Consider the following 12041-nt stretch of genomic DNA (forward strand, 5'->3'; position numbering starts at 1 on the left):
ATTATCAAAGGTTTCAATGGAAAATCTTTCTGAACATCATATTAAAATAGTTAAGTGTTATAAATAACAGATTGTGATCATCTTGAAGAGAACATCACCACAAAGATCATTGCGCACGTATAGTTTTGGCTGCATGGAAATGTCCAAGCCGCCTAGGGCAGCAGTTCTAATGGCAGTCATAGTAGGAGACGACTTTTTGTGAAAAAAGTTTTCACAAATATATATAGATATATATTTTTGTGAAAAATTAGCACGCCACCTGTCCTTCTCGGCACCAGGAGACAACTTTTGAATGGCTCTTCTTTTGCTTTTTCCTTCGACGGATCGATAGGGTTCGTTTCTCATACTAGGACCCTTTCATTTGCAGCTGGTTTGCCGTCCGGCGGGAGGAGATTGGCGCTTTACACCATGATTCCGTTGGAATTGCACCAACACTGTGAATCGCACCAATTTCTTTTACAACAAGCTATGTAATAGTCTGGAAGTTTTCTTTTAGCCACCATATATAGAACAACGAAACGAACCCTTCTAATGAATTTTTCGTCTTAGAGCCATTAATTTGTCGCTTGCATCAAATTAAAAATTAAATATAATATCGGAACCTTCTTTGGCAACCAAATAAGATTCAACATACGTGCCATTTGTTTCTTTTTCTTAAAGAAATTTAGAATAACATGAGCACCACTCATCGAAGTTTATTGTGATCATGAATTGTGATAAAGACCTTACTTTAAGTACTCTATCCAATATGGCATTCAATATTTAAGTTGTGTTATAATATACTCCTAAAGAAGCGCACCATACAATATTTCTCTTATTTGAATAATTGGACATTGTTTGATGGCAAGAGAAATTATTAACTACACTGCATGCATGCGTGGATGTGCGCACAGTGAATCACCGCCACTGATTTATATGATGGTACACCATGATGCATTCTTAGTTTAATGCTGTGGGATCCACCAATGTGGCTTAGAGATTATTATAATTAGGCCAGCACAATATGCTCCTCACGCCGCAAGCTCTGAACACGGTGATCTCTCGACATCGATGTGTTAAGCATAATATTTTTATCATATTATATATTATTTATATAATAACGAGAGAAAAAGATATTAGTCATTACAATATGCTATCTAGCATTATAAAGATCCGTTATCATATAAATAATTGCCATATCTTTAATTTTTATCTAAAATTAAAATATTTTTTTGCATAAAGTTTCTCCTCAGAAAAGACCATATAGCTCAAACAGCAATATTTTAATCCAATAAAAAGCTAACAGAAAAATATCACTAATTTTTCATTATTTAGCAATTACTATAACGTCAACTTTTGTCATATAAACTTTTGATGTACTATTGTTAGATGAACAATGATCATTATAACTGTTATATATAGCGGCCAAGGATGATTTCCATGGAAGAGTAAACATGTTATTTAAAATCTTGTGTTATGAAAGAAACGATAGCCATGATTGATCATTAATCCTGGACTGGATTCGTTTGGCAATGAATTATTCATGATTGCACTGCCCCTTGTTAAACAAGAAAAATTGATGATATTATTTGTCAAAAGATATTATTTAACTTGTTTAGAATATTATTAAACTGAATATACAATTTTGCAAAAATATTATATATTGCAGCTGACATGGAAATTTGAACTTAAAACATTATTTTGTTCTAGAATCACTTATTAAATAACTCGTTATGCTTTCTATTATATGGACTTTTCACATGCCGTTTGAAAAACATCTACTGCTCCTTAAACTACTTCACTTATCATAAATATGGTATAATCAAGATATTAAAACCTACCTAGGTCCAACGTTTTTTTCTTTTACGTACAAGAACCAATGGTGACTTCTAATCCTCGGAATATCTAATCCCATTCAACCAAAGAAGCGTGTTCTCCTCCATCCCGAACTCTGACGTAATCTCATCCACCGAGATCATCCCACCACCATATGGGCGTTGGAGCACACAAGGTCGAGGCTGGTGCGAGAGTGAGTGAGCATAGCTGATTGGCGATGGATGGCGACCTAGAAGGGATAGGATAGTCGGACTTGACAGATCTCAAAGGACAGAGGGAGCGGAGGAAACATGGAATTGAATGGAAAAGAGACTCTACTCTTTTAAATTTAAATAGATGAGAAGACCGACCTACAATCGTAATTTTCTTTCTGGATTCTAATATATATATACTAAAATGGAGGTTTTGCTTTAGCAAAGCTCTCCATTCACCACATATACAGATACTAAAACTTCTTGCATGCCATAAAGCATAGATATTAATAATATCATTAGCAAAGCTTATTTAATACCATGTTAAATAAGAGACTTATTAGTACACTAATAAGGAATTTATTAGCTATGAAATAATATTAAGTAAAGATCTTTTTGTGAGTATCTCTAAATAAATAATGATATTTGCTTAATGTATGCTGATATTAGTAAAAAATATTTTTTATTAGTTCTGTACATTACCCATATTCTGCATGATTCATTATGTTACACTTATATTTTAATAATTTTTATTGCATTTTTGTGATTATATTGTTATTTAAAAAGTGAAAGTACAACCACTAGTAATCTTGTTATATGGCATTTAAATATTCTTTATATGCTTTACTTTTCTATTTCTTATTTATACACACGTTGGATCATGATCTTGTTATTTATAATAATATTTTATCTTACAAACTTGATATATGCATATGTTCTTGAAATTTTGTGTATTAATAGTATATCATAATATTGATATCAAAAAATAATTTAAAAAAAATAATCAGGCTTGTTCCAGTTATCTATTCTATCATGTTTATTTTATATTGCATTTCAAGAAAGAATAGAAAAAAAAAAAGAAAAATTACACCGTGCGCATGTCATGAGTTATAAACTAGCATATCTATAATAGAGGCTCTATCTGCATATAGCTCTTTATTTGCCATATGGATATTAGTATTATGATGTGATTTAAATACTTCTTGCATTTAACATTATCATTATTCAAATAAAAACCATATATTAAATAAATCGATGTCTTCATTAAAGCTGTATATTAATTTGTTGCAGGTTACAGAATAATGATTTTTACTACTTGCATACCAATGTTGATGATGGAAAACAAATCTTTTTCAAATTCTACATCCTCATTAACCAGGTAAAAGCCACATTTTACTTAAATCAAATAAACAAAGAAATTGATACTAAAAATGTAAACAAACAATTGCAAGCTTAAAAAATGATATTTTTTAATTTATTATATAGATATTGTAACAATTACAAAAAAAAAATAACGGTTGAAATAAATATCTAATATTCATAATTATTATAAATAAATAAAAAATTGATATTATATATAATAATTATATGCTCATAATTTATTTTTAACTCAAATTCAAACTAATTAACTTAAAATTTAATGTAATTTATACTTTAATCTGCACATATGTAATTTATTTCACGACTTCAACTTCAAATATAGTCATTATAATATCATAATAATATTATATTTCATCATCAAAAATATAATATCATAGTAATATTATACTAATTTGGTAAATTATATAATATTTTAAATATAATTTACTATAATGCTATGTACTGGCATGGCATGGGTGCTAAGCTAGTTCCAACGCCCCGCAGCCGATCCGCGAAGATAAGTGAGATGGAGACCGCAGGATAAAACGTGGCAGTTCATTTACTTAACACGTGGCGTTATCGGAAACCAAAAAAATATCGCGGCGGCTTGCCGAGTTCTTTAAAACTCGTCACTTTACCCGCCTTCTCCAATCTCCATCCGCTCTCCGCAGTCCGTCCGTTAAACAAATCCATTAGAAGTATTCTTCCCAAAATGACCTCATTGGTATCTCCTCCTCGTCCGCTCTCGTGCCTCGACCGGCGAAACCCTAGGGTCGGCCGCCCGTCTTGCTCGAGATTGGGGGAGATCGAGAGGCTGCCGGGGGGCGGCGATGTGAGGCCGGAGCTCCGGCACTCGGTCCCCCAGTTCCCAGCGATCCGGGAGGCGAAACGGGTGGTGCTGGTGAGGCATGGGCAGAGCACGTGGAACGAGGAGGGCCGCATCCAGGGGAGCTCCGACGCCTCGATTCTCACGCCCAAGGGAGAGTCGCAGGCCGAGACTTCTCGCCAGATGCTTGTCGGCGATTCTTTCGATGTCTGCTTCACCAGGTCCTTCCCCTTTCTTCCCTTTCTCTCCTCGGACCTCTGTTTTTTGACGAGAATTTCAGAAATCTTCTTCTTTCCTCGTGCTAATCTCAAAAAGAAAAAGAAAATTATGTGTTGGATAAAAATTTATTGGTTTTATAATGGGAGAACGCTGTGGTTTGATATGTTATGTGTTCGATTAGCTTTCTTGATTCTTTATTAGTGTTAATCGAACGCGGATCGTGCTTTGTGCTCCAGTCCCCTGGTTCGTTCCCGGAAAACAGCTGAAATTATATGGGGTACCCGGAAGGAGGAGATGATTCCAGAACCCGACTTGAGGGAGATTGATCTCTACTCATTCCAAGTTAGTTGTCTGCGAAGAATGCCCGAAGCTTATGACTAGATCCTATTCTTCGCAAAGGATGCAGCTTTTTCGTTTTCTTAGTTGTGGTATCTGCTATGGTGCTAAAGGTTTCTGTATTCTATGATGTATTGAGCTTCTCAGGGTCTCTTGAAGCATGAAGGGAAGGAGAAGTTCGGCAGTGCATTTCGCCAGTGGCAGAAAGATGCTGCAAATTTTAACATCGACGGCCACTATCCAGTGAGAGAATTGTGGGCCAGAGCCCAGAGCTGCTGGAACAAAATCTTAGCTCATGAAGGGAGGTCGGTGCTTGTTGTTGCTCACAATGCAGTCAATCAAGCTCTTGTTGCCTCTGCAATAGGTGCCGGGTTTCCATTCTAATTCTATGTTGTTTCGCGATGAATATTGTCATGATTTAGCAATATAGGTAAGGCAGAATTATTTATAGCTATCGTAACACCTATATCTGTCCACCCAGGACTAGGCACAGAGTACTTCAGGCTTCTACTCCAGAGCAACTGTGGGGTGAGTGTGCTGGATTTCACCCCACAACCTAAAGTCAGTTCTCCACATATATGCCTCAATCGTTTGAATCAGGTACTTGCACCATCCGATCATTTATATCTGAAGCTATGATGTGCTAAAATTGACTAACATTTGTAGGCGCTTGCCCTGGGTCCATCATTTTTCTCTGATCAGTAAGATATGCGTTTTATCTTAGCATAGAGGGAAAATACTCAGAACATGACACATTGCCTCATTGGTATCACCTCGAATGTGCAATCTGTGACTGTGTTTGTATGGTCCTTGAATATCTGATTGTGATCGAAACAACCAATCACTGAAATGAAGCAGTTGTTTGATGAAATTTCTTCCCTTTCTTAGTGGTCTGGGGTTCCTCTCTACTTTATATTGGTAGATAAATACCTTGTCATGTTCTTTGTTTTGTCCTGCTTAATTGTATATGCTTTGTTGGTAGTTTATCTTATGCTAGGCAAAGAAAGGATTTTAGTGATGGTCATGGGCGGTAGCATATGTTGTGTGCAAGGCATATGTTGTGTGCAAGTTGGCAATTCTATCTACAGTTTGATTATTATTTTTTAAATATTTCTAGTAACATGCTTTGATTTTTTTGCATTGTTATGTTACTTTCGTGACATTACATTAGTAAATCCTTGATCTGTCTTGCTCATATTCTCATCATCTTAGTAAGCTTGTGCAAAGGTAATAATGCATGAATTTTATGCTATTGCAGACTCCAAATTCTCCCATTGCTCCTGGAAGTTCTGGAGGAAGAAAAACCAATAGGCGGATCATTTTGGTCTGCCATGGGGCAACACAGAGCAACACCGAGGTATGGAAAAGGTGATGATCAGTTAATGCTACATCTTTTCTCTTGGAGTATCTAATGCCTAAAATATTTGTCATATGAAGCCTCTCAATGGTCAGCTTATTCTTCTTCCATCACTTAGTGTGCCAGCTTGGCTATGTTGATGAATTGTGGGAATCTGGGTGCTTGTCCTTTTGATTAGTACTCTTTACACAGCTATATATGAGTTCCCATATTCTAGAAAGAGTATGCGTGGACACTTTCTGTGGATACATTCTAACATGTATAATAAGTTCAGCAAATGCCTACTGCTAGATGTCTCTGTGCAATGCACAATTGTTGAACCTAACTATAGTTAGGAATCAATTATCAAGTGACACAGGGATGTGCTGACAGAGCATTTGCATATCTGTATAGAGATGGGCACTGGGCCGGGCCGCCCACGGCACGGCACGAAGCGGGCCGTGCCTGGCACGGCCCGCCAGCTACAGTGTCGTGCCGTGCCTGGCACGGCCCATTTGATAGGGCCGTGCTGGGTCACAGGGTACTGGCCCGTGGGCCGTGCCTGGCACGGCCCGCTTCGGGCCTGGGCCGGCACGGCCCGGTCTAGGCCCGCGGGCCAAGCACGGCACGGCCCGCGGGCCAGCACGGCACGGCCCATAAGGGCCTGGGCCGGGCTGGCACGCGGGCCTGGCACGGTCCGGGCCTGGGCCCGGCTCGGCCCGATAAAAATTAATGCTTCATAAATTTTTTTAATAAATTAATAAATATTGAACACTAAGGATTTATGAATATAAAGCCACCTTAATGGTGGGGGGTTTGGCATAGACCCCTACCAGTTTATTAATTTAAATCAAAATGGTACATGAAGGGAGGTTTGGACCTTGGTCTGACCTCCAGAATACAATAAGAAAGGGCCGAGGTTTGGACCTTGGTCTGACCTCCAGAATACAATAAAAATGTACAATTATAAAAAATTAAGAAATCTTACTAATCATCAGTGATTCAGTGAATCAGTATTCACTCTTCAGTCTTCACTCTTCAGTCTTCAGTAGTGTTTGTATCATCATCATCAGAGGATGTTGTATTATGTCCACCTTTATCTTGAAGTCTTGCCTCAGCATCCAGCCAATCCTTGAAGCAGAGAAGCATCTCCACCGTTTCGCCCGTCATCCTACTTCTTTTTTCGTCAAGAACACGCCGACCTGCACTAAAAGCGGATTCCGATGCTACCGTGGACATCGGCACAGCTAAAATATCGCGTGCAATTGCAGACATAACAGGATATTGATTTCTAACACTCTTCCACCAAAATAATACATCTAGATTCTCTATTTGATTTTCATCATATGCAGACTGAAGATCATTTCGTAAATAAAATTCTAGTTCACTACTTAAAGATGAAGAAGATGAAGAGGAACTTGAAGCATGTGTGTGTCTTCTCTGTGCAATGAATGAAAAAATAGATGACGAACGAGAACTACTAGAAGGAGAAATAGAGGTTTGTATTTGTGTTCTAGATCCACGAATTTTTTCATCATATATAACATAAATATCATAAAGAAGTTGTTTTACCTCATTTTTAGCAGATTCAGAATCTTGATTCATATTTTCAGAGTATGCATCAAGTAAAATTAGCACGCCATTTAATTTAACTCTAGGATCAAATACAGCAGCTAAGTTATGCATAGGACATATCTTGTCCCAATACTCATTCCATTTAGATTCCATTAGGTCAATAATAGGCATTAAAACATCATCATATCTATGCTCTGCAAATTTTTGACTAATTATATATGCTTGTTGTAAAAATGAACATGAAGTAGGGTAATAAATACCAGAAAGAACATTGGTAGCATTATAAAAACTAAGCAAAAAATCTTCCAAAATTTTTCCTTTATTCCAATCAGTTTCAGACAATGTAAAGCCTAATCCACGATCATTAATATATGCACTTAATAAGTTCTTATATGGGTATGCATCATGTATCATGCTATATGTGGAGTTCCAACGAGTAATTACATCAAGTTTAAATTTTTTAAAACGTTTACCATTATTTACGCATAATTCCTTAAATTCTTGAAGTCTTGATCTTGAAGCATGAATAAAAGAAACTGCATTTCTAATTTTTGAAATCACATCTTGAATCATGCCCATGCCAGCTTGAACAGAAAGATTTAAGATATGACATGCACATCTAATATGCAGTAAATTTCCATCTAATATGGGATGCAATGAGTCTTTTAATAATGCAACAGCAGAATTATTATTAGATGCATTATCAAAAGTAATAGACATAATTTTATCATTAATATTATATGAACATGCAGTTTGATAAATTATATTTGAAATTTGTTGCCCAGAATGTGGAAAATCAAAAGCACGAAAAGCAAGAATACGTTTATTTAATTGCCAATCATTATCAATATAATGAGCAGTAATGGCAATAAAACAATTACTACCTACAGATGCCGACCAAATATCAGAAGTTAATGAAATTTTTACATTTAAAGTAGATAATGTTTCAATTAAATTTTGTTTCATTGCTAAAAAGTTGGTCATAGCTACTCTTCTAAATGTACGCCTACTAGTTCTTTTGTAAGCAGGTTGTAGGTTTAATTGAACATATTCTTCAAAATTAAAAGATTCACATAAACTAAAAGGTAATTCATCCTTAACTATCCATTTTACAAGTGCTTTTCTTTGATTTTCATGATTATATGCAAAATTACCTACAAGTAATCCCCCTTGTATATTAAGGGTACTTTGAGCTTGAGCATGAGAATCATGCATCCTATGACTCTCTTGATGTCTTTTTAAATGCCCTGTTCCCCCACTACTACTACAACTATAAAGTTTGGCACATTTTTACATTTAGCTTTCCAGACTCCCTCAACCATAACTCTATCAAATTCATTCCATACAGCACTAGTCCTCTTACGAGAAGAGGTTTGACCTTCACTCGGTTCACCAGTTCTAGAGGAACTAGGAACATAGGGTTGGGGATTAGTTTCTTCTCCCTCAGAAACAGGAGGAATGCCAAACTGACTTTCCTCAAAAGATGACATATCTATGATTAATTCAAAAAATAAAAACTAACCGCAAGGAGGAATTGAGTAGAGGGTCGGAGGGCAGAGGCAGAGCCGAGATTCCGAGCTTCCTCTTGTGCTCTCAACAGAAGCGACCTTCTCTTCTCAACAGGAACCTCCTCTTGTGTAGCACTTGAACAAACTAAAAATTAAATTGCTAGAAGAGCACTTTAGAAGAGAGAAATAATAGCAGTAGAGAAGGAAAGAATGAGAGGTTTGGTGTGGTGAGAATGAGGGAGGAATGGGCTATTTATAGAAGCCCAAAATTTTTTTTCCCAAAATACCCCTCAATTCAGCCGTTATTGGACTGTTGGGAGGGGTAAAAGGGTCATTTTCACGAAAATAGCCGTTGAAAACGGCTATTTTCCTCCCCCCTCTCCAGACGGGCCGTGCCTGGCACGGCCCGTCTGGAGCCGTTACGGGCCGTGCCAGGCACGGCCCGTTTGAAGCCGTTGCGGGCCGTGCCTGGCACGGCCCGTTATCGCCCGTTACGGGCCGTGCCTGGCACGGCCCGTGGCGTGCCGTGCCCGGCCCGGCCCACCAATAGAGGGGCCTGGGGCCGGGCCGGGCTGGTGTTCCGTGCTGGACGGGCCGTGCCGGGCACGGCCCGCTTCATAAGCGGGCCGTGCCAGACACGGCCCGTTTAGTCCTTAGGCCCGGTGGGCCTGGGCCGGGCCGGCCCGGCACGGCCCGTTGCCCAACTCTATATCTGTATCACGTAGAACTATCATATGTTTCAACAGTGCTTGATCTTGTTCATAATGCCAAAGCTATGTTTCAGCATCTTCTGTTCTGGTTCATCAGAGCTAACCGTGTTCATTTTATTCTTATTCTGTATGACCTAAATCCTTTTGTTCATGTGCACATATAAGCAACTGTTAACCATTATATCTTTTCAAAATGTGGATTTTTTTTAAAAAAAATATGCTGAGTATTGCTTAAAGTAGCTCATTCTTGGTTGTTGGAGCTAGTTTGCAAGCTTTCCTTATCCTAAATGAAGAACCCATGAACCCATATTTCAATTTTTTACTTTCCAGGCCGGTTTCCCCAATATGGGATATGAACCCATGAACATGCTTGGGGTTATACAGGTAGCTCATTTTGGTTCCCTCATTGTTAGTATATTGAAGCTGATGTATTATTGATACAGTCATTTCTGGACCACTTTGACTGCAGTCACAGAAAACTGCAGAACTACTTCTAGACTTGAAAGTGAAATGTATAATTTGTAGCCCACGAATTGCCTCAGCTGATACCGCCATGGCCATATCTGAGGTGAATCTTTCTTGAAAGTTTTCCAAAACCTAACAGTACAATTAATTTCATGAAATGTCGTTCTTTTCCAATGCAGTCATCTATTTTAACTGCAAACCTGATTGTAGGTTCAAGAGGCAGCGGATTGCTTGGGTGCTGATTGTATGCCTCGTTATGTAGAAGTGAAGAAAATGCTAGACCTTGAAGTTGAGCCTGTACTTCAGCAAGCATGGAAGGTCAAAATTTAAGATTTAGCATCATTTAAAACTTTAGGCTAAAAATTAATTTATTTAGAAGGCACTCTTTCGTTATAGCAAACTTGAAGCTTTCTGTCAATGAATTCTATGGTTGCTCCGATCATCACTTCTTGGAGATGGAAAACTACATAGCAAAGCATGATTTTTATAAGCTTAATTAATTTTTCAAGACAGCAATTGGTTTCTGACACTGATTTTTGATATTCAACAGAATTCAATGGAAACTTTGATAGCCAAGTCAGGTTGTTTATATGGCTTTGATGATGGCATCCTAACAGAATTATGGAATCAATCAAAGAAGGCTTGGCGATCTTTGCTTGATGAGATGTCTAATTATTCAGAAACGGAAGGAAATGTGGTGGTTGTAGGGCACCCTGCTGTTCATATAGCACTGATAGCCCATTGTCTGAATCTGACAGAAGAATGGATGGGATCTTTTCATCTAGATGCTGGTAGTGTCAGCGTTATTGACTTCCCAGATGGGCCATCAGGAAGAGGTGTCATCCGATGTATAAATTACACAGCACATTTGGGAAGGTGGTCTATACCCATAACGAGAGCAACAACAAATGACGAGGAGTTTTAGCTGAACTTGCAGGGATCCTTCTTCTATTTCTTACTAAATTAATTGCAACTTGGACAATGTAATCACGTAAGCATGTCATAACGATGCATACAATTTTCAAATTGAAAAAAAAAGGAACGGAAAAAGAGATGTATTATAGTAATTTTAAAAAGTTGAATTTACGTAGTTGCTTTATCTAGCTATTCTGACTCTTGAGCTAATCTATTGTTCATAAAGGAAGTCCCAACATGAGCACTCTATCCTACATCCAGAATGGCTTTCTGCTTTGATTGGAAACCTGCTAAAATTGGAGAAAGTACTTTCTTCTATTCTTTATAACACTTTGGCATCCAGTAAAGTTCATGTTCCTGTCTTCTATAGTACCATTAGTCTCTACACTTCATCTTTGATCTTTCTAAAGAGCAAGTCTTAGAGAAGCTTGATGCTGCTTCTTAGAGGCTCGAGTTCTGAAGTCCGAGAACAATGTAGAATAGATCGCCAAAGATCGGGAAGAGGAGAGAGGATAAGAAGAAAGAGGGAAGAAGAGATTGTGGAATTCCGTCAATCATGAAGAATGCAGCCTCCACTTAAAGCTTTAAAACTTTAATATTATTTAACAGTTACTGACAGTCTCTGAACTCCGCATGCTGTAAATAGAGTTGCAAACAAAAGATAGAGGGGAAAAATAATGGCTGCAAAACAAACTATGGGCGTAATTGATTTGAAGTCTTTTAAAGTCCGTGTCCCTTCTTACCACAAAAAGGACCACGTCCCTGCCTTTACTCCACCATGTACAAGCTATCAGCATCAAAAGGTCATGAACAGCCAGCAGGAACAGTCCAGCTACATCCCAGAGACCCTGACACAAGACGGACCCAAACAATTTAAGTCGTGTAATTTCAGCAAAAATATCTGAATCCAATATTATCTGCTCCTCCGAACAGCAGAACTTGGGAACCCACGCTCCTTAGTTAGTTCTATCTTGCAAGCTCTAGATTCTTCATCAGTTTTGTCAC

The 12041-nt window shown here is 38.0% G+C and overlaps 1 protein-coding gene across 1 annotated transcript; it reads left to right on the plus strand.

The window, feature by feature from the left end:
• Positions 1–3790: 3790 nt before the first annotated feature.
• LOC103697830 (2-carboxy-D-arabinitol-1-phosphatase-like) lies at positions 3791–11228 on the plus strand. The gene is made up of 9 exons (XM_008779767.4): positions 3791–4193; positions 4428–4533; positions 4675–4891; positions 5009–5127; positions 5786–5884; positions 9987–10040; positions 10126–10224; positions 10332–10439; positions 10672–11228. Exons 1-9 carry the CDS (start codon positions 3859–3861, stop codon positions 11044–11046), a joined length of 1512 nt encoding a protein of 503 aa, XP_008777989.1. The 5' UTR covers positions 3791–3858; the 3' UTR covers positions 11047–11228.
• Positions 11229–12041: the final 813 nt, after the last annotated feature.

Source organism: Phoenix dactylifera, unplaced genomic scaffold, assembly GCF_009389715.1.
Source record: "Phoenix dactylifera cultivar Barhee BC4 unplaced genomic scaffold, palm_55x_up_171113_PBpolish2nd_filt_p 000962F, whole genome shotgun sequence".
Classification (NCBI taxonomy): domain Eukaryota; kingdom Viridiplantae; phylum Streptophyta; class Magnoliopsida; order Arecales; family Arecaceae; genus Phoenix; species Phoenix dactylifera.

What these genes read in the sequence shown, in the direction of transcription:
- LOC103697830 (XM_008779767.4), top strand. Translation starts at nt 3,859, where the DNA reads ATGACCTCATTGGTATCTCCTCCTCGTCCGCTCTCGTGCCTCGACCGG. An exon ending in TTCGATGTCTGCTTCACCAG is followed by an intron (nt 4,194 to 4,427) that starts GTCCTTCCCCTT and finishes TTTGTGCTCCAG; the next exon opens with TCCCCTGGTTCGTTCCCGGA. An exon ending in TTGATCTCTACTCATTCCAA is followed by an intron (nt 4,534 to 4,674) that starts GTTAGTTGTCTG and finishes TGAGCTTCTCAG; the next exon opens with GGTCTCTTGAAGCATGAAGG.